The 19907-nt window shown below is 54.5% G+C and overlaps 2 protein-coding genes across 4 annotated transcripts; both read left to right on the plus strand.

Annotated features, from left to right (window-relative positions):
* Positions 1-144: 144 nt before the first annotated feature.
* LOC308554643 (TSC22 domain family protein 4) lies at positions 145-10944 on the plus strand. Of its 2 annotated transcripts, none has more exons than XM_081131948.1 (5): positions 145-828; positions 1247-2285; positions 4556-4722; positions 9812-9860; positions 10277-10944. In XM_081131948.1, the coding sequence occupies exons 2-5, from the start codon at positions 1524-1526 to the stop codon at positions 10484-10486; spliced, it is 1188 nt and encodes a 395-aa protein (XP_080988074.1). In that variant the 5' UTR covers positions 145-828; positions 1247-1523; the 3' UTR covers positions 10487-10944. The 2 variants fall into 2 exon arrangements, with proteins under 2 accessions (XP_080988074.1, XP_080988075.1); XM_081131949.1 differs by lacking the exon at positions 145-828 and adding an exon at positions 853-1016.
* Positions 10691-15655, plus strand: SPACDR (sperm acrosome developmental regulator; the record flags this gene model as incomplete). 2 transcript variants are annotated; one of them, XM_081131950.1, is made up of 4 exons in its annotated part: positions 10691-10897; positions 12488-12811; positions 14476-14574; positions 15192-15651. In XM_081131950.1, 4 exons carry the CDS (start codon positions 10691-10693, stop codon positions 15423-15425), a joined length of 864 nt encoding a protein of 287 aa, XP_080988076.1. In that variant the 3' UTR covers positions 15426-15651. The 2 variants fall into 2 exon arrangements, with proteins under 2 accessions (XP_080988076.1, XP_080988077.1); XM_081131951.1 differs by lacking the exon at positions 14476-14574 and having other exon boundaries at positions 15192-15655.
* Positions 15656-19907: the final 4252 nt, after the last annotated feature.

Raw genomic sequence — 19907 nt, forward strand, 5'->3', positions numbered from 1 at the left:
GGTGGCAGGTACCAGTAGAGCTCATGATCAGTTCCTTCCCACTCTTCTGTGTGTCTGCAGGCCAATGGCAGCAAGTGCCTACAAGTAAGGGAATCCCTGGCCGCCCTGCAGGCTCCTCCCCTTTCTCTCCGCCCTCCGCAGCCTCTCCAGACAAGGAAAAGCTGGGCTTGCGCCCAGCAGGTGTGGGGTTAAGGGAGTTTGGTCGAGGCCCCAGGAGCAACAGCGGCAGCGGCAACTGCTGCTGCACTAGCAGCGGCGGTGGCAGGCCTGGCCCCGCGCCAGCTGGCCCGGAGCCCCAGGAGGGAGAGAGGGCGGAGGAAGGGGAGGAAGAGGGGAAGGAGGAGGAGAGGAGCAGTCAGCAGGCCCGAGGAGGCAGGACTTCCTGGTGTGGGGGTTGTCAACAGCCCAGAAAGAGGGAGACTGTGAGACTGAACCAAAAGGAGCTGGGCAGCGGAGGGACCCATCGGTGCCACGCGGGAGAAGACTTGGGAGACCCACTCGCCCGGACCACCGAAGTAGCTCCACCTGGAGGATTGGGGGGCTGAGCCGCCCCCTCCCGCATCAACCCAGAGACACTTGGGGCTTCAGAGGCCGCGCCTGGGCTCCACCAAGGAGGCGGGGGTTCCTTCTCTTCCGGAGCGCAAACTTTCCACGGAGATGCCTTGCGGGTTGAGGTGCGGCCCCCGAAGAGGAATGGACAGCCTCTGACCGCCGCCCGCGCCGCCCGCGTCCCCCGCGCTGCTGGGGCCGAGAGGCCCCAGGGAAAGGACAGCCCGACATCTTAGGCGGCCGGGACCCCCGGCCCAGCTTGTTGGCGGAGGCCGAGAGGTGAGGCGCTGGGCTGGGCGGGGCGGCGGGGCGGCGGGCAGGGCCTGCCCCAGGGATGGGGGAGCTGGGGCGCGGGGGGCCTTGAGGACCCGCAGAGGCCTCCTAGCAGCCGGTCAGGCCGAGGAGCAGCTTCACCCCTGTTCACCCAGGCCCTGGAGCCCTTTGCTCTTGGGACGACTTGGAGTCCCGTGAGTTTGACTCCCAGGCGAGAAATGCCCAACTTTGGGTCTGGGCTGCCTCTTCCTGCTCCGTGGGCCCACTCTGACTGTACTCTATTCTCTGGTCTCTGTCATCTCTGCCTGTCTCTTTGTCTCTGGTGGTTTCCCCTTCCTCCCCCATTCTGCTCCCCAGAGAGGAAGACCCGGAGGTGGCCTGCCCACTGCTTTCTCACACACACTCTCTCACTCTCTTTTTCCAGTTTGCAAACTCAGCTCTGGAGTTCGGCAGCAACAGCAGCAGGAAAAACCTGCCCCTGCTCCCCCTTCTCTCCGCCTCCCCTACCCTGTTCCCCCTTCACCACCCAGGCACCCCCAGTTCCTGCAAGGCCCTCCTGCCATGTCGGACCCAGACGTCCCCAGGGGCCCTGATGTCCCTGCCATGTGGCTCCCCTGTTCCAGGGGTGCCTGAGCCCCTTCGAAGAGCCATCACCGCCCAGTCCCCTGCCCGCTTTGGCCCTATCCTGAGCCCCAGGGACCATGAGTGGGGGCAAGAAGAAGAGTAGTTTCCAAATCACCAGCGTCACCACGGACTATGAGGGCCCCGGGAGCCCTGGAGGTCCAGATTCCCCTGCTCTACCGGTCCCCACTGGGCCCCCACCCCGCCTGCCCAACGGGGAGCCCAACCCCGAGCCAGGGGGCAAGGGCACCCCCAGGAATGGTTCCCCACCGCCTGGGGCCCCTGCCTCCCGTTTCCGGGTGGTGAAACTGCCACAGGGCCTGGGAGAGCCTTATCGCCGTGGCCGTTGGACGTGTGTGGATGTTTACGAGAGAGACCTGGAGCCCCCTAGCTTTGGCCGGCTCCTGGAGGGGATTCGAGGGGCCTCAGGGGGTACTGGGGGCAGATCTTTGGATTCCAGGTTGGAGCTGGCCAGCTTGAGCCTGGGCGCCCCTATCCCACAGCCAGGCCTGTCTCAGGGTCCAACCTCCTGGCTTCTCCCACCTCCCACCTCCCCTGGACCTCAGGCCCGCTCCCTAACCGGGGGCCTGGGCCAGCTGGCAGTACCTAGCAAGGCCAAGGTGGAAACACCCCCTCTGTCAGCTTCCCCACCCCAGCAGCGCCCCCCAGAGCCTGGGGCCGGCGATAGCGTGGGCACATCCAGGGCAGCCACGCCCCTGTCCTCCCTGAAGGTGGAAGTGGAGGCGGGGGGCTCAGCAGCTGGGATTCCTCCACTGTCCCGAACTAAGGATGGAGCCCTGCGGCTGAGGATGGAGTTGGTTGCTCCAGAGGAAATGGGGCAGGTAAGAACTGGGTTCCAGGGTTGGGGGAGACACCTGAGGGGTGGTGCTTGCCCATCTTGGCATTGGCTTCCACCTCCATACTGACCTCTCCCCACTCCATCATCACCTATCTGTCAGATCAGATAGCCGCTCTCTTTTCTTCCTGCCATCTCACTTGGAGTTCCTTTTCTACTTCTCAGGCAGCCTTTGTTTTCTCTCTCAGGCTCCCTCTTCCCTACATTCTGTACCTTTCTTTCTCTTTGGCCTTTCATTTGTTGTCTTTAACCCAAGTCTCCATCTCCATATAGCCAGTCCCATCTCTCCATCACAGAGATGTGCCCTCCTCACTGTGGACTTCACCTTCTGTCTTGGTCTCACCCTTCAGGCATTGAGGGTGGAGACCCCTAGGCAGGGCTGGGTGTTTGGGCCTCTGGGAGAAGAGCTGCCAGGGTTGGGGGGAGGGGCAAAAAGTAGGCATTCTGCTGTCTCTCCTTTGCAGCCCCATTCCCAAGGTGGTGGGGGTCTTCTTTCTTCTTATGAGCTAGCCACTTGTTCCAGCCCCTCTTTAGCTTTGACCCAAGCCAGATTTCTCTGAGAAATTGAGGAATTGGGTGATAGTGGGGACCCATTACAAGGATGGAAGGTATTGTCTGTCTCAGTTCCCTGTGTCTGGGCCTCTCCAGGATCAGTAACTGGGGTTCACCACTGTGGTGTGGGAGAGAGACAGGAAGGAGCAGAGAAGGAGTTAAATCCTTGCTCTTTCTGTTTCCTGTCTCCAAAAGAGGAACAAGTCTGGGCTGGGGGGCAGGATTCCTGGGTCTCTGGGGTGAGGGGTGGGAAGCCAAGGATTGAGGGTTGGATGTGTCTGTCCTAGAGGAGAAAATAACACCTTGGGCTGCAGGAGGAAAGGCAGGGAGTGTGAGGATGGGAACTTTCTCCCTTCCTGGCCTTGGGCACAAACCACAGTATAAAAATAACCTGAGACTGGATGCCTGGGCCCTGTCAGGACCGGTCAGGACTAGCTCCCCCCACTCCCTCCTGGGCTGAAGCTCACATCTCTCATGCCCCCCCCCCTTACTTTTCTTGTGCTCTTTCATTCAGTTCCTACTGAGGGGAGAAGATGCTGTTTCCTTTACTGGTCCCTTCCTCATCCCCCACACACTCTTCCAGAGGGAGCCCCTTTGCCCCCAGCCTCTGCTCTCTCTATCCTTAAGCTCTACTTGAGCTTTCCTTGGGCCCACAGACCATGCCCCTCTCTTCTCAATGCCCCCAGCCCCCTTTTCTTCTCTCAGGTCTTGATCCTTTCCTATGTGCATGCATCTGTGCTACTGCTTCCCTACCCCAAATTTAGTCTTCCTTCTACATTCCCCCATGCCTCTTCTCTCTCAGTTGCCTCTATCGGGCCAGGAGGAGAGCTGGGGACGTCACCTGGGCTCCCTTCCTCTGTTCTATCCCTCTAGCCACCCTGGACTCTGTGTTCTTGGCTTTTGCCAGAAGCTGGGGCCTCCTGGGGCCTCACAGGGGCGGCTTGTTCCTGTGGCCCCCGCCCTTTTGCAGCCTCCCCCAGTGCCTGTTGGGCTGTCCACGCCCAGGCTCCGCCTCTTCCATCTCTGCAACCCGCCACCCCAGGGCCAGAGAACTGGAGCATAACTTCACCTGAGTCCTGAAAAGTTTGAGAGGAGAGGCTTGAATGGGTACAGGGGGTGGAGTGGCTGGATGGGAGGGTGGAGGACCACTTTCTGAGGATTCATTCATTCTACAAATAGCTATTGAACAAACTATGTTCTGCCCTCTGGAGCTTACCTTCTAGCAGCAGAGAGGCAAAAATACTTTAATTTCAGGTAATGTTAGGTGTTATAAAAAAACACAAAACAGTTCAGTGGAATTTACTAGTCAAATAGTGGGGAAATGCCTCTCTGAGGAAGTGACATTTAAGATGCTTTAAGAAGTTACACACTCTCTGATTAGCCTCTGATTAGGGGTCTGGGCTCAGCTGGTGTCAGGGTGCTGTGCAGATCAGAACCCCTCTCTGATACCTTGTGAGCCACTTTTTAGAAGCTACTCACCCAGTCCTCAGGATGGGCACTGTTTCCTTGCCTCTAGTACCTGCCCAGTGCTCTCCCTAGACTTGGCGAAGAAAGGGACTGTAAGGGCAGGACTCCTGGGTCCGTGAAAGAGAGCAGGAGGTTTGTGGGGAAAGGTGGAGAGGTAGGAAGACTACTAGGCAAGTTGTAAAGTGGTTGGTTTCTTTCTCTTGCTTGACATGATAGATCCTACCTCTCTGCCTCCAGGTACCTCCACTTGACTCTCGCCCCAGCTCCCCGGCCCTCTACTTCTTCCCTGATGCCAGTCTGGTTCACAAGTCTCCAGACCCCTTTGGAGCAGCAGCAGCCCAGAGCCTCAGCCTGGCTCGATCCATGCTGGCCATCAGTGGCCACCTGGACAGCGATGATGATAGGTAGGTGGGCTCCACCTCTGAACCCAGCACCTGGGATAGCCACGTGAAACTGCCTGGTAGATGTTTTCACCCAAGTTAAACTCAGAGGGGACCTCTTAAACAGAGAAACCTGGCCTGGGCATAACACACTGTGCAGAGTTGACTTGGGACCCACTCCCTCTCTGGAGAGAGCTGGATGGGACTCCCTGGTTTAGGATTGCCAATCATAGTACTTTTTTGGAGTTTGAAGGGAGTCATTGTCAAATTCCAGAGCTCTTGCAGATTTAGCGATCTTTGGGCAACCCTAAGAACTTACTGGCAAATGTGCTATGGATGAGAATAGAGGGTCAGTCTCCTCCCAGTTCCCATCTCGCTCTCCCTGCAGAGGGGAACGGAACTCCTGTTTTTAGCGGTAACATCCTTACAGCCCACGTGTACTACTTGAGGGTCTTAGGATCTCTAGTAGCAAGAAGCATATTCCTAAGGTTCTGTTCTCTGCTACAGGAACACCCGAGGGCTGAGTCCTCCCCTTGGCTCAGCCAGAGCCATAAAAAGGGTGGCTGCGGTGCGTAGGGAAGGCACAGGAGAGCAGATCTGCTGGGGTTTGCCCTTCGGGGGAGACTATCTGGCTCAGTTTGGAGGCGGTGGGCAGAACTTCCTGTTTTAAGGGCCAGGTTTCAACATAGGAATGTTAGCAAGCTGAAAAGGGAGGAACAAAATTGCAAGTCAGATAGCCAGGCTGCTCCCTTCTGGCTATAGACTGATAGGAACCCAGGAGAAGGGCTAGGGAGTCATAACTTTAATTTTGGAGGGAGGAGTGGGACTTCCTGTTTGAGGCTTTGGGGGGAGGAACTTCCGGTTTGGGGGCGAGGGGCGGGGCTTGCCGATGAGTGAGTGGGTGCTGGAGGATCATTCTTCCTCCTTCCTCTCTGTGAGACCAGTCCCCAGAATCAGGACTGAGTCTCGCCAAAGAAAAAGGCCTGAGGTCTTGGGGAGAACTGGGAGCCGAAGAGGAAAGAGCAGCAGTGGCTGGGATCTGGTGGATGGGATGGAGGGTAAGGGGCCCAGTGGAGGCCACGGAGAATGAGAGGCAGAGCTGGTGTGGGCAGGGCCCTGTCTGGGCTCCCATCTGAGCTGGGGCTCTCAGGAATGTGTGAGGTGTGAGGTCAGCCAGGGCCTGGAGAGTCACCTGCCCCCATTGCTGCTATTCTCAGCTCTTCCCACCCTCTCCTCCTCCCATTTGGGAAGTAACCTGGCATTAGGGTTCCCTGTCCCTCCTCCACCCCTGTTGATTTCAGAGCCCAGCCTCCTGCTTTCACTTAGAGAGTTCTGCCTCCAGAAGCCTCCTCAGCTGTATTCTTTTGGCTTGTCCCCTCCCTCCCTCCCTCCCTCTCTCCCTCTGTCCCATCCCCTCTACACACCCCAGTCTGACCGGTCCAGCTCCTAGCTTCCACTTTACCCTGCTCCACTGCAAGCCTCTGGGGCTCTGGCCCAACCCAGCCCCTAGTGCCCCACCCTGCTGGGCCAGCGGGTTTGGGTTGGGCCACTCCTTTGGCCCCCTGGGATGAGACATATAGCCCCCACCTCACCTCTCTGGTTTGCTGGAAACTGGCAGGAGAACAGTCGGAGTGGCATGGGACCTCCCTTTTGAGGGAAAATGGATTGGGGTGTTAAATGCCTGGATCCCAGATGGGGAGTTGAGGATGCCTGACCAATTTCAGGGTCTGGGGATGGGAGAACAGAGGGTGCCTGGTGAATTCAGACTGCTCAAGTGCCCCCGAGTTGCAAGAACATTTGAGTCCTCAACAGAGCCTTGAAGTTGGGAGGTACTTGAATAATCAGATAGGTGGATGGTTTGGGTAGGTGGATGGATGAGTGGATGACCAACATTGGGGATCCAAGTATTATAAAAACTGAATTCCAGGAACTCAGGAAAGAAAAGGTACATTTACATCCGGTGTCTCCTTTGGGTCAGGTGCTACATTTTATGTCACATAATCCTAAAAGCAACCCCATGATACCCACTTGAAGAAACTGAGACTCAGAGGAGGAGGTTTTATAGCAACTTGCCCAAGGTCACCCAGCTAATAAGTGGCAGGACTGCAATCAGAGCCTGGGTCTGACACCAAAACCATGTTCTCTCCACTTTCGTCCTGGATGCCTATGTCCCAAGAGAAGAGGAGGCAGCAGCCATCTCTAGGATGCCCTTTCTCTCCAGGACAGAGGCAGGGACAGCTCTTCCAAGCTGGGCAAGAAGCCATCCTCCCCCCTCCTAGCCTGGCCCCACCCCAAAGACACCACAGATCCGGGAGGGAGTGTAGACAGGGCAGCCGGATGCCACTGTGTTGGCCCCAGGCCCAGCCCCTGGGGGCTCCTTAGAACACAGTGAGGGAGCAGGGCTGGCCCTTGTTCCCGGGATGAGAACCTTCACCTCTCCCAGATGTCCTGCTTCTTCATGTGATCCTCATTTTGAGGCTGTTTCATTTGACCTTCAAAAAGGAAGACCAACTCTAAGGCTGTCCTTGCCCCAGGACCCAAGTGTCCTACAGACCCAGAGTTCCCAGTTGTGCACATTGTACCCTGCACAACTCCAAGGGGTGCCACACATATTTGAAGTCACTGTTGACACTTGAATTCATGACAGTTTTCTGGAAGATGGCAATAAGTGTCTTGAAGAGGGGGATATTTCTAATTCACAAAGTCTCCTTTTGGGCTTGTGGTGAAAGCTGATCTCACCCAGCCAACCCCAAGCTTTTGGCTCCTGACCCTGCCCAGGAATTCTAGCATAGTGCCTGCTGCCCCTTACTCAGGGTTCTCAAAGGGAGGGCTTGGGTTGCCAGCCAGAGTCTTGGTCCCTTGAAGTGTTAATGTTAGGATGTGACAGTGGAAAGTGCTGTTAAAAACTCTCCAGCACTAGACAAACAGGAGATAGTCATCTATCAGCCAACAAATGTTTATTATTGTAGTATTCCTTTATTTCTGGCAAGAATGAACAACTTACTTGGCATCTTTACCAGAGTGTCCGCCAAGGAAGGCTAGGGTTGCTATTCCTATGAATCTGCCCCTCTTTGGTTTCTGTGTGTCTGTGTTTATGGGGAAGGGAAGGGGGAGGTTCTATGGTGGCCCAGTCTCCACCGAGGTGTCTCAGATTGAAATAGCTTGAAAGCTGCTTTGACTCTCCAGCTGGCCAGCCTGCCCTCTACTCTTAAACTTGTCCTCTTCCCTCCAATTCCAGGGGTTCCAGGTGTCCTTCCCCCACCCCACCTTGTGCTATTCTCTAAGGCCTGGCCACCCCCTTGGTTACCCACCTGTCAGTGCTGTGTGCACCCAGAGCTTGGATGGGAAATGGAAAATTCCCAGCTCCCTCGTGCTCCCTTCCTGGCTACAGGGCCTCATTCAAGGGTCACCTTGAAATGAGTGCTAATCCCCCCCCAAAAGTGAGTTGGAAATGACAACCAGGAGAGAGGGCTTGACAATTGAGCATAAGGGCACAGGATGCAGCATGTTGGGGCCACCTACTCTGAGAGAAGGGAAGCTGGGAGCAGGATGACAGGGCTGGTGATCCTGCAGCACAGGGTGAGGGCTGGAGGGCTGGCCCTGGGGCTGAGGCAGCTGAAGCAGAAACTGGACAGGGGTGGGTTGTGAGCCAGGGGATGATGCAGGAACTTGGGGCCTGAGTGGTGGGGAGAAGGAGCCTTGGAGGATAGGGCAGGGCACAAAGGATGGTTCAGGCCCTGGGCCTCCAAGAGATAGCCTTGAGAGAGAGTCTGGTTCTGGGACCCAGAGCCTGGCCCTGGAGACCGTTGTGCCAGGCCTGTGTCGACCTCTGGTGGCCACTTAACAAACTGCAGCCAGACCTGGTCTTCCCTCCCTGTACTCTGCTCCCAGGGGTCTTCAAAAAGCCTCTGCTACTATTCCTGGTGTCCCACCTCCAGCTTCACCTTTCCACCTTTTCTCAAGCCCTCGCTTCTTCAAGACTCCAGACCCCAGAGCCAGGATCAGAGGCTGTACTTGTCTTTTAGGGCTCTGGGCTCTCTGTTGCCATGGTAACCTTTCCCATTCCTCCTGGCCCTCACCATGGGAGGTGGGAGACCCTCTGGCCAAGTACCAGGGGTGACCTATGATGTAAGCTTTATGTTGGCAAGGGGGTTGCTTACCGTCCAAGGAAGACTACAAGCACATCAAACACCCACCCCACCCCCTCCGCTGTCATCCCGGCTGAGAGAAGCTGAGGCCTTGAGGGAGGTCAGTGTTAGACCAGGGCGGCAGGATGGAGTCAGAGGTGGGGAGAGGCCTCCCAGCGCCAGGCTCTCCCTCAACCTTTACACCTCTCCTGGACCCACAGCCCCTCCCTGGACCAGGCCTGCCAGCTGACTTCCCTCAGCCAGGCTCCCTCCCCTCTGCTCTGGGACTAGTGCCAGGGTAAGAAGGGGACACTGGCACTGACTGAGTCTGGGAATTCCCGCCCACCATGAAGCCAGTGGGAGGGGGTCCCCGTGTCCCTGAGGAGCCAATAGCAGTCAGGCTTTGCCCTGGGGGTTGGTGTATATCTTTCAGACCAGCACCCCCTGGGCACTGTCTTCTCTCTGCCTTCCTGGCACCAGCCAGATACCACTCTGCCCGGGGGGCTCTGAGCCCCCCAGGCAGTACTGATACAGCCCTCTCCCTTTGTGGGGGGCCTGGGGATCCTTTCCCTCGGGGATGGCCCAGCCAGGAGTCTCTGTCAAGTCCCTGGTGTCATCATTTGAGACCCGAGTGGTAGGGATGGCTCCAGGGCCTCCCCGGAAAAGGGGCTGTGTTTCCTCTCCTTGCTCCCCTAGGGGAGCATCCCCCAACCGAGGGGCATCTGGACCCCCACCCCACCGGGGCCTAGGGGGGCCTGGGCAGAGACCCTCACCCCGCCGGGGGATGGACAAAACCCTCCTCTCCCTGATTCTCTACTGTCACAGGTACAGGCTGGGGTATGGGTGGGAGGCTGTAGCAATGGGGCTTGTGGAGGCCAGAGCCTGTTCTTAGAAACACCTGGAACGCAGCTGGCTGTGGTGTCCAGACACCTGGCTTGGCACCTGCTCCTGCTCCTCACCTCTCATCTCTCTGTCTCTCTCTCCAGTGGCTCCGGAAGCCTGGTTGGCATTGACAACAAGATTGAACAAGCCATGGTAAGAAAAGCCATCTTTGCCCCAGGAGGTCCCTGCTCATGTGCTGATGCCCAGGTCCTGCCTCCGTTAGCTGGCCTGCTGCTCTACTCCTGCTGTCCTCATTATTAGGGAACACTGCCCTCCACCTGCTCCCAGCTGGGTTCCCATGGGCCCTCCACCCCTTCCAGTCTCCACCTACACCCTTCACTTCCCTTGGTCTCTGACTCTGCTCCCCGCCCCATCTCTGTCTTTGAGCCCTACCTTGCCTCTGGCCTCTTCCCCTGTTCTCCCTCTACCTCTCCCCTCCTTTGCTTCTTCCCCAGTGGTCCCTCATTACCTGGAAGCAGGGCTATTTCTTGAACCCAGCCCTTCAAGTTACTGGGCAGGCAATGAGGTTGGGGTGGCCTGGGACCCCTGATGCTTTGCCTGTCCCCCAGGACCTGGTGAAGTCCCACCTCATGTTTGCGGTCCGTGAGGAGGTAGAGGTGCTGAAGGAGCAGATCCGGGACCTGGCTGAGCGGAATGCCGCACTGGAGCAAGAAAACGGACTGCTGCGTGCCCTGGCCAGCCCTGAGCAGCTGGCCCAACTGCCCTCCTCGGGGGTCCCACGGCTTGGGCCCCCTGCGCCCAATGGGCCCTCCGTCTGAGCCTCCCTTCCCTCACAATGTGCCTTTGGGGGCTGCTACAGCTGCCAGGCCTTGGGTAGCTGCCTGCCCCCTCTTCCTATGCAGCTTTAATTCCCCCTTATTCCTGGGGATGGGAGTTGAAGGCTCAGAATTGGCCTGTCCCCCAACCCTTCCTCTATCTCCCCTTCATGCCCAGGGACTGGGCTGGGGCATCCCCAGGCCTTGATGGAGGAGGGAGGGCTTCAGGACTGGTTGTTAGATGGAGGTCCCTCCTCCCTCCTTAGGTGTCAGTGTTCTGGGACCCCAGCAGTAGATGGCTTGAGGGAGTTGGAGGCTTTCTGGCAGACACCCCATCCTTCTTCCCTGGAAGTGCCCCCTCTTCCCTGCCCAGGGGAGGGAGTATGGACAGCATCTGGAAGTTCTGGGATTCAGGTTATTAAAATAATAATTATAATTAAAAAAATCTGAAGAAACTTGAATCTGGAAGTTGGCATCTCGTTGCTTGTGTCCAGACAGTGGGGCCTGCACCAGCAATTTCTACTGTGGGAGAGGGATTAAGGCTGTAGGCTGCCCTGGAGATCTTGCCCTAACTGGGGAGGTTTAATGTGGCTCAGAGTGGTCAAAAGAGATGCTGGAAAGGGAGCTAGTGAGTGGCCTGCCAGGTCCTGGGAAAGGGGCAGGCAAGGCAAGGTGGAGGGAGGGAGAGAGGGTGGAGGGGGCTGTCAGCCCACGAGCTGGGGGGGGGGGGGCGGCACAGGGAAACAATGAGGCCTTTGGTGATTGTGCGGGATCCACCCCCAGCTTCCCAGTGTGTCCCCTCTGCGGGCTGGATCCGGGTGGCTGCTTGGGGGTGGGGCAGGGGGCCCTGAATGGGCCCCTTGTCTCAGCCCTGGGTGTGGGCCAGGCTTCCCGGGCACACAGTGCCCTCGCCAGGCTTGGCCAGCCTCTGTGGCTTCCACCCCCAGCTGGCTGAGGACGGTGCCCTGCGAGTGAGCAGGCAGGCCCCTCCCAGGCAGCCTCAGCTGGGCTCCCATCCCGGGCCCTAGAGGCAGGTAGGGATAAGGATCCCATCTAGTGGGGAAGAAGGGAAAAGCAGCTGCCTCAGCCTCGGGAGGACCCTGCCCCCAGACCAGAGAGGACCCTTAGAGAGCTGGATACTGGAGGCCGACCTGAGTTGGACTCCCCACACTATAGCTCCCTATTATTATGACCTTGGGCAGGTTCTCTGGTTTCTCTGAATCCTTGTGGGTAAAACGGCACTGACAAACCTACCTGAGGGCTGCTGTGAGAATTGTAGGACATCATATACAGAAAATGCCCAGCGAGTACCAGGTGCTCCATAAATGTTAGTTTCCCTTCCCTGTCTCTGGAGGAAGAAGGGCTGAGGGCACAGGAATTGGCCTGGAAGGGCCTCGGGGGTTGGGATCAAGGCCAGGCAGGCTCTCACAATGGGCTAGAACTCTCCCTCACTCTGGGTTCTCATCCACTTTGACTCCTCTCCCTGTCCCAGGGAGGGGAGGGAAGGCCTAGGATGAATCGTCAGGGGGAGCTTTCCCCCTAGATTCTCTATTTCTTTCTTCACTGCTGCGCTTGAAGTTCCCAAGAGACCCCTTAGGTAGCAGCCACTGGCCTGCAGCTTGTCCCCCACCCCCCATACCAAATGCTAGTTTTGCCCCCTACTTGGGACTCGTGAATTGGGAGAAATGGCTATAGTCATACGGTTCTTCCGATGGGTTTGGCTAAAGATTTCTTACGTGGTGAGTTTCCTCCCTCATAACGTGCTGGGGTGGGAAGTGCTGGTCAATGACTTCTAGGTCACAGAAACACCCCCTCTACCTGGCCTCCCTCCCCTTCTGGCTTCCTGGGGTCAGACAAGACAGGCAGAGAGAAGTGAGGGGTGGGACAGTCAGGGAGGAGGCCAGGACACACACTGTCCCATCCCTTCCGTGCCTTTCCTTCTTCTAACTGTTGTCTCCACTCTGGCCCTTTCTCCTGTCCTTCCTCTCCCTTCTTGGTTCTTAGGTATTTTTCTGGAAGCACAAAACTAAGTCAGCCATCTCGGAACACCCTGACTCCAAGAAAAAGGCGTGGAAGATGGAGAAGGCTCCCAGTGTGGTTGAGACTTTCAAGTTGGTTGAGCCCCCTAAAGAGGCTAAGGCCTCCAAGATGGAAGTGTTACTCAAGGTGGCCGATCCCTGCGTATTGGCCAAGACAGCAGATGGGTCTAAAGTGGAGCCGGGCCGTGGGGGCCGGTCCCTGTTGCAGCTGCCCCAGACAGCTGTCAAATCTGTCTCCACCCTCATGGTCTCGGCCCTCCAGTCTGGCTGGCAAATGTGCAGCTGGAAGGTCAGTACCATATCCCCCTTGTCCCCAACAACCTTCCCACCGCTACCCCCATGACTCATTCCTCCCTCCATTCACTTGTTCAGCATTTATTTCCTGTACCTCTACTTAGGGCCAGGTGCTTCGGCAGGGTCGGAGGATACATGGTGAATAAGATTTACCCAGACTAAAGGGCCTACAGAGATCATAGGCATTGTTGGTTCAGTACCATAGGGGTGTGACATGGGAGGCACGGGGTCTGTGGGAGCCCAGGGGAGAGGCAACTCATCCAGGCCTGGGAAGTCAAGGAAGGCCTTCCTAACAGAAGAGAGGGTAAAGCTGAGATCGAAGGATTTACCTTGGCTTGGAGCAGGGTGGAGGTGGTTAAAGGAAAGTGGAGGGAGTGAAAGGAGCATTTATGAAGGAAGAGCATGTTTGGAGGGCTGGCTCAAGGTGTATGGGTCAGAGTAAAGCAATCCTGGAGCTGAGGGTCAGCTAGTACAAGGGAGGGTTGGTGGCTAGTTGTGGAGTTTGAATTTGGCCCTAAGAGCAATAGGAAGGAGGCCTTGCAGACATTTGAGCGGAGTGACACAATCAGATTTTGATTTAGAAAGCTCACCCGCACTCCTACGTTGCTGGTGGGAATGTAAAATGGCACAGCCACTCTAGAAAACAGTTTGGTAGTTTCTTTTTTTCTCTTTTTATTGATTTCAGAGAGGAAGGAAGAGGGAGAGAAAGATAGAAACATCAACGATGAGAGAGAATCATTGGTCAGCTGCCTCCTGCACACCCCCTACTGGGGATCAAGTCAGCAACCCTGGGCATATGCCCTGACTGGGAATTGAACCATGACCTCTAGGTTCATGGGTCAATGTACAACCATTGAGCAACACTGGCCAGACCAGTTTGGTAGTTTCTTATAAAACGAATCATGCAACATTCATATGACCCAGCTGTTGTACTCTTGGGCATTTATTCTAATGAATGAATGAAATTTTATGTTCCCACAAAAATCTGTACATGAATGTTCATATTAGTTTTATTTGTAATAGCCAAAACCAACCCAAATGTCCTCAATGGGTGAATGGTTAAACTGTGATATATCCATTTTCAGCATAAAAAAGAACAGACTATTGATACATGAAACAACTTAGATGAATTTTAAGGGAATTATGCCAATGAAAATAACCAAGCCCTAAAAGTTATATACTTACTGTGTGATTCCATTTATATGATATACCATTCTTGAAATACTAAAATTATAGAAATGGAGAACTGATTAGTGGTTAGTGGTTGCCAGGGGCTGAGGAATCCTGTGATGAAAATCTCCTGTATCATCTTGACTATAGGAGTTGGATACGTGAACCTGCACATATGATATAAAATTGGGTAGGATTCAACACACACACACACGAATACAAGTAAAACTGGGGAAATGTGAATAAGATCAGTGGAGTGTATCATTGTCAATATCCTATGACATTGTGCTAGAGTTTTGCAAGATTTTACTATGGGGGCCGGGGACTACAGGGTAAAGGTATATAGGAACTCTATTATTTCTCACAACTACATATGAATCTACAATTATCTCAAAGTCAAAAACTTAATTTAAAAAAGGGAAATGTGTAGATCTTGGCCTTGAATGAAGTATTGCAGCATTAATTTAAAATCACTTGGCTGCCCTGCAGAGTCAGAAGGGGACAAGAGGAAAGGCAGGAAGACCCACTGGAGGTGTTGCAGTTGACGCTGAGAGAGGAGGATATTCTGGACTGGGGGAGAGGCATCAGGTAGAACAAGTTCATGGATTGGAACGATATTTAAGGGGTAGAATTGTACCAAGTGGTTGGTTGGAATATGGTGAGGGGATAGAGAGAAATAGAAGTCAGAGAAGGCTGGAGCCATCAAGGGGAGAGAATAAAGGAGCAAGGACATACTTAGGAGAGGAGATGATGAGTTTAGGCTTTGGGACAAGATGAGTTAAGATGCTGATAAGACATCTGCAGAGAGATGTCTAGGAGACAGTGGGAATATACAGACCTGGAGGTCAGAAAGGAGCTCGGGGCTGGAGATAGGTCCTTTTTCATCTTAATATACTTTCCATGGAACACTAGTGGGGACCCAAAGGTGGGTCAGACATGGTCCCAATCTTCCAGGAGCTTGCATTCTAGTGTTGAAAACAGACAAGTCTGCAGAACAAAGTGATGAAACGTGGTATGACAGGGCAAACACAAGGGTAGAGACGAATGCCTAATGTAGACTGAGACAACTTCCTGGAGGAGGCAATACCTGAGCTGAGGCCTAACAAAGGAAGTGGAATTAAAAGCCTTTGCTATTTATCTGCAGGTGAAACCTGCAGTTTCTCCCTAGACCGAGCTGTTTACATGTGCACATCTCTCTCTTTCAGTCATCTGTGAGTTCTACCTCAGTTCCCTCCGAAATAAGGACTGGGTCCCCTTTGCAGTCACCGGAAGCTGAGATGCTGCGGGAAGTGTATCTGGTGCTGTGGGCCATTCGGAAACAACTACGGCAGCTGGCCCGCAGGCATGAGAGGCGCAGACGGCGCCACATCTGTGCCCACACTAGCCCCAAGCCTGAACCAGTTCAGGGCCTGAAACAGGATGCCCGGAGTCCCCTCTAGGGGGGAACCCCACATCCTTCGAAAGCCCCCACCTCAGTCTTAGGTAAGGTTGATAGGAGAGGCTAGGGCTGCAGGCCAGGAGTTGTGGGCGAGGAGACATTTTCATACTGTCACCCCTCATCAGGAGCCCAGGGCCAGGCCTGGGGTCCCACTTCTCCCCTTCATTTCTTTTATTCAATTTGTAAAAAATTTTCAAAATGTTGGGAAATAAATATCAGATATTTCTGAGTAGGCTTAGAGTGTTTGTGGATGGCCAGAGGCATTAAGGGTAACTTGGGTGAGACAGAGAGGGGCACCTGAGTTGCTGGATCAAATATGTTTGGGAGTAACCTCTGGGCCTTTTGGGAAGGTGTGAGAGGGTGGGGGTGGGGAGCTGGGGGAGGGGATCAAAAGGACCTGGCCCTGGGCCCACACGCACACTTAGGGGCTGAACTGTCTCTGCCTGGCCAGTAAAGATAGCAATAGCACCTGTTCGTTGAGTACACCCTGCGTGCCTGGTCCTGAGCCTGTTCTCCCTCGAAATACATTTGTCCAAGGCCCTACAAAGACCTCGCTGGAAACTGCCCCCTCCAGCAGCCAGCCCACTACCCTGCCTCTCTGGCACTCTTGGGGTCGGCCAGGCGCGAGTCAGTGAGTCTGAAGACACGTATGGCGAGAGCAGGCGTAGCGTCTGTGGGAACGGCACCCGACCTCGCTGCCAGGGGCCCTGCCGAGAGCCGCGGAAGACTACACGTCCCAGGGTTCCCGGCGGGGACCGGGCAGAGGCTGGCCGCCCGTGGCGCTGCAGCGTGGAGAGCGTGGGCTCTGCGCTGCGGGCTGAGCGCGTGGGTACGAAGTCCTGGCAATGTGGGGGGAGTTTGGTTGGCGTGGTGGGCGGTGGGCGGTGGGCATGGAGTCGCAAGTTCCCTCTCCAGTTTAGCCTGCCCTCTTGAGAGGCCACACAAAGGCGCAGGAGTGGCTCCCCAAGGAAAAGCAGGGAGGTTTCACAATACAGCAGCGTTCGGGGATTTCAAGGTCCACAGGGCTTGGGGTGGGAGGAAGGAGGAAGGGATGGCAGCTGGGCCCAAGCCTAGGGGGCAGCAGAGGCCAGGGTGGGAAGTTGGGGAGAGGGCGGACTGCTGTGCTGGGGAGTCTTGCTCACGGAGAGATTAGTTGTGAGTAGCAGACAGAGCAAATGAGCGAAGCTAGAGATAGTGAGGAGCTACGGCGATGGTTCTCTAGAACGGTCAGTAAATACCCTAACCCCCCTTCTCCTCCCCAGCCCTGCAGCTCTGGGAGGGTTGGAGCCACTTGCTGGGAATCCGGGTAGCCTTTCTCTAGAGTCCGGAGTAGTACTGGGCCACCTCACCCTACAGCTCTGCTACCCAGAGCCTATTAGCGGCCCGCTGCACCTCAGCACTTAACAGCCACAATTAATATTAACCACCACTTATTAAGCACCTACAATGAGTAGTTTTATGTGTTATTTTAAGTAATTCTCACAACAGCTTTATGATTGTTATTGCTTCCATTTTTTAGAGGAGAAAACCGAAGCACAGGTCATGTTTTCATTCATCCGACTAATGAGCCTTGCTCACACAGGACATATTACAAACATGTTACATGTATACTCACATATGTGATATAGCAGATGTTCAATGCATGAATGAAGTCGCTTCGTTGGGAATTAGTCCTGAGTTCTGCCGGAAGTCAAAGCCTGTTTTCAGGTGGGTGCTCAAAACAGACTGATAATGTAGTGGCTCATTTCTGGGGTTTTTAGTCACCAAGTACTCATCACACCTCCATTATGTGCCAAGAATGTACTGGGGCCAAACAGGCCGTGCAGGGTTTGTGTCCCAGGAAGCCCAGAGGTGTAATGGGACCCAGGGCTTTGGAATAGTGCCTCACTGTGGATCCCAATAGTGTCTGGGATCCACTGTCTAAGTCCTTCCAAGTCCTTAGAGACAGGCTCCTCTTCCTGTCTTCCTATTGGGGACCTAAGATTTTAACTGAGATTAGGGAAGGGTCTGGGGAAGGCTGAGCCCCTGAGGGTCACTGGTAAATAGCCTTGCAAGTAGCTACAGGCCCAGGAGCCAATCTTGGCTTGAGGCTGTGGGCTTATGGGAAGGAACACTGCTCTCACTTTCCTTTGGCTTCTGTAGCATCTTGGGAGTCTGAGGGGGGGAAGAAGAAGGTGAATTCAGCCAAGGGAGCTCCTGGCACCTCCTACCCCCCACTCTCTCCCCAGATATAATGCAGTCCTATCTAGGCTTGACCATGCTGGGGCAGGAGATTTGTGGGAGAGAAAGGGGCAGAATGGAAGGGGAAGGTCCATAATCTAGCCCAGAGCCCTGAGGCGGCCTGTGGTGGGACCTGAGGAGGAACTTCCAACTGGGAGGGAGGAAAGCATGTGGGATCTGCTGGGTTGGAGTTTGGGGAAAACATTCTTACCCACCCCAGCCCTCTCCTGGAGGAGAGCAATGGGGGACAGGGTGACCCCTGGGGAATTCTGCCTCCCCGTGACAGTCTTGAGCAAAAATTCTACCTTAGACATCCTCCCCCACTGTCCCCATCCTACCGCAGGCACTTCCCCTCCACTGAAGCTACTCGACTCCATGAGACAGAAGTAGTAGGGCTATGGGTGGGCCCAGTTGGAACCAGGGTTCCTTCTTTATTTTCAAAACATACCCATCCTATTAAAGAGGGGGTCCCTGGAAATGTGGGAAACAAACTGAGAATGATCATCCCAGATGCCTTGGCTCTCTTCCCAGTCCTGACCCTTTGCCCACGTCCCCCATCACCATCAAATTTCCTGAAAATGTCAAATCTTTCCTCCTGTTTTTTCCCTGGGACCCCCCCTACAATCTATTCACACATCAAAACATGTCACTCCCCTGCTTAAACTTTCCAATGGCTTTCCATCGTCCTTGGAAAAAAATCCCTTTGTCTAGAATGCCCTTTTCTCAGCTCTTGACATGGTGGGCTCCTTGTCTGTCTGGATTCTATACAGATGCCACTATATCTTCAAGGACTCTTTCCCTGACCACCCGACCTAGACAACAGGAGAGACCCACCATCACGGTCATCTTCTATCTCTCACTATGCTTTATTTTTCTGTAGTACTTTAAAGTATCTGAAATTATCATATTTATATTCTCACCCGTATACTTGGGAGGCAGCAGTGAAAGGCAGTACAGAGCATGGGAAGTGGTTTAAGCTAACACTTCCTGGATGCGTAACCTTGGGTAAATTTGTTAACCTCTCTGAGCCTCGGTTCCTCATCTGTACAATGGGGACAGTAATAATACCTTATCATAGGGTTGCCATGATGATCAGGGATATGACATCTGGCACAACATGGACTCAATAAATTTTAGCTGCTATTATGATGATAGCTAAGATTTACGGTTTATGGCTACTATCCCATGACCTAAAACAGTGCTGAATGAACCAGAAAGCAAACCTTCACCTAGTGTGTGGGAAGCATATTCCAGCCAGCTGCCTTGTTGAGGGAACGCGAACGCCATTGAGGAAGTGACAAAAATGCATATGCAGTGGGTAGCAGGAAGAACACTTGACAGAGAGTCCTGGTTGCAATATTGCTGTGGCACTTGGGTGAGTCACTTCCCTTCACTGGGCCTCAGGCTCTTAAAATAAAATTATGGGTTGAACCACTGGTTGCTCTGCTCCCTGCCAGCTTCCAGGGGTTCCCATTTGGGTCCTGAGCTCCCTTTATCCACTACATACTCTTCAAGGTTAGGGACACATGGTGCCTCCAACTTCCACAGCCCTGCTTCCTAAACAGTTCAAAGCTGTCATGGAGAGAGTTGACCTGGATAACATTCTTGGTTTAAGTCTTTGAACCCAGAGACAAAGTCTTAGCCCTGGAACACTAGATCTTCTTTTTAGCCATGTCTCTTCCTCCCTTGCACCTCATTCACTTTAATATTTGAGCCCTGCGGGAGGAGGGCCAGCCCTGACTGAGCTCCACCAGGGGCTGAGCACGGGCATGAAGGCCTTGGCCTCGAAGTTATTCTCAGACATGCACACAGGGTGTGTGTACAGCTGGATGAACACAGATGCATGTGCCTGTATGTACTTGTGGGTGTCTGTAGTTATATTTAAACTTGTTCCCATTTTCCTCTCATGAGTGGCAGGAATGAGATTAATTAGGAGAAAAGACTGTAGGATTGCAAGGCTGGCATTCTTCAAGGAAGTAAGTCACCAGTCAAATGAGATGTTAGTCTCCAGGACTGTTGTGGTCCCAACATCCTTTGTCTACGCCCCCACTCCAGATATGTCCCTGGTTCCCCAGAACTTGGAGATATAGGGATTTGGGGGGAGCAACTGTGAGGCTCATGGGGCTGGAGCTTTTCAAGGGGCCTGGAGGGCTGCATGCCTAGGAGCAGGTGTTTCTGGTGGTGGGTAATACCGAGTCCTTTGTCCCCTGCATCATTGCTGCTGGATTTTCCAGCACTGTCCACTCCTTACTGAAGTTGTCTG

The sequence above is a fragment of the Miniopterus schreibersii genome, assembly GCF_964146895.1.
Source record: "Miniopterus schreibersii genome assembly, chromosome: 3".
Lineage (NCBI taxonomy): Eukaryota > Metazoa > Chordata > Mammalia > Chiroptera > Miniopteridae > Miniopterus > Miniopterus schreibersii.

What these genes read in the sequence shown, in the direction of transcription:
- LOC308554643 (XM_081131948.1), top strand. Translation starts at nt 1,524, where the DNA reads ATGAGTGGGGGCAAGAAGAAGAGTAGTTTCCAAATCACCAGCGTCACC. An exon ending in CTCCAGAGGAAATGGGGCAG is followed by an intron (nt 2,286 to 4,555) that starts GTAAGAACTGGG and finishes CTCTGCCTCCAG; the next exon opens with GTACCTCCACTTGACTCTCG. An exon ending in ACAAGATTGAACAAGCCATG is followed by an intron (nt 9,861 to 10,276) that starts GTAAGAAAAGCC and finishes CCTGTCCCCCAG; the next exon opens with GACCTGGTGAAGTCCCACCT.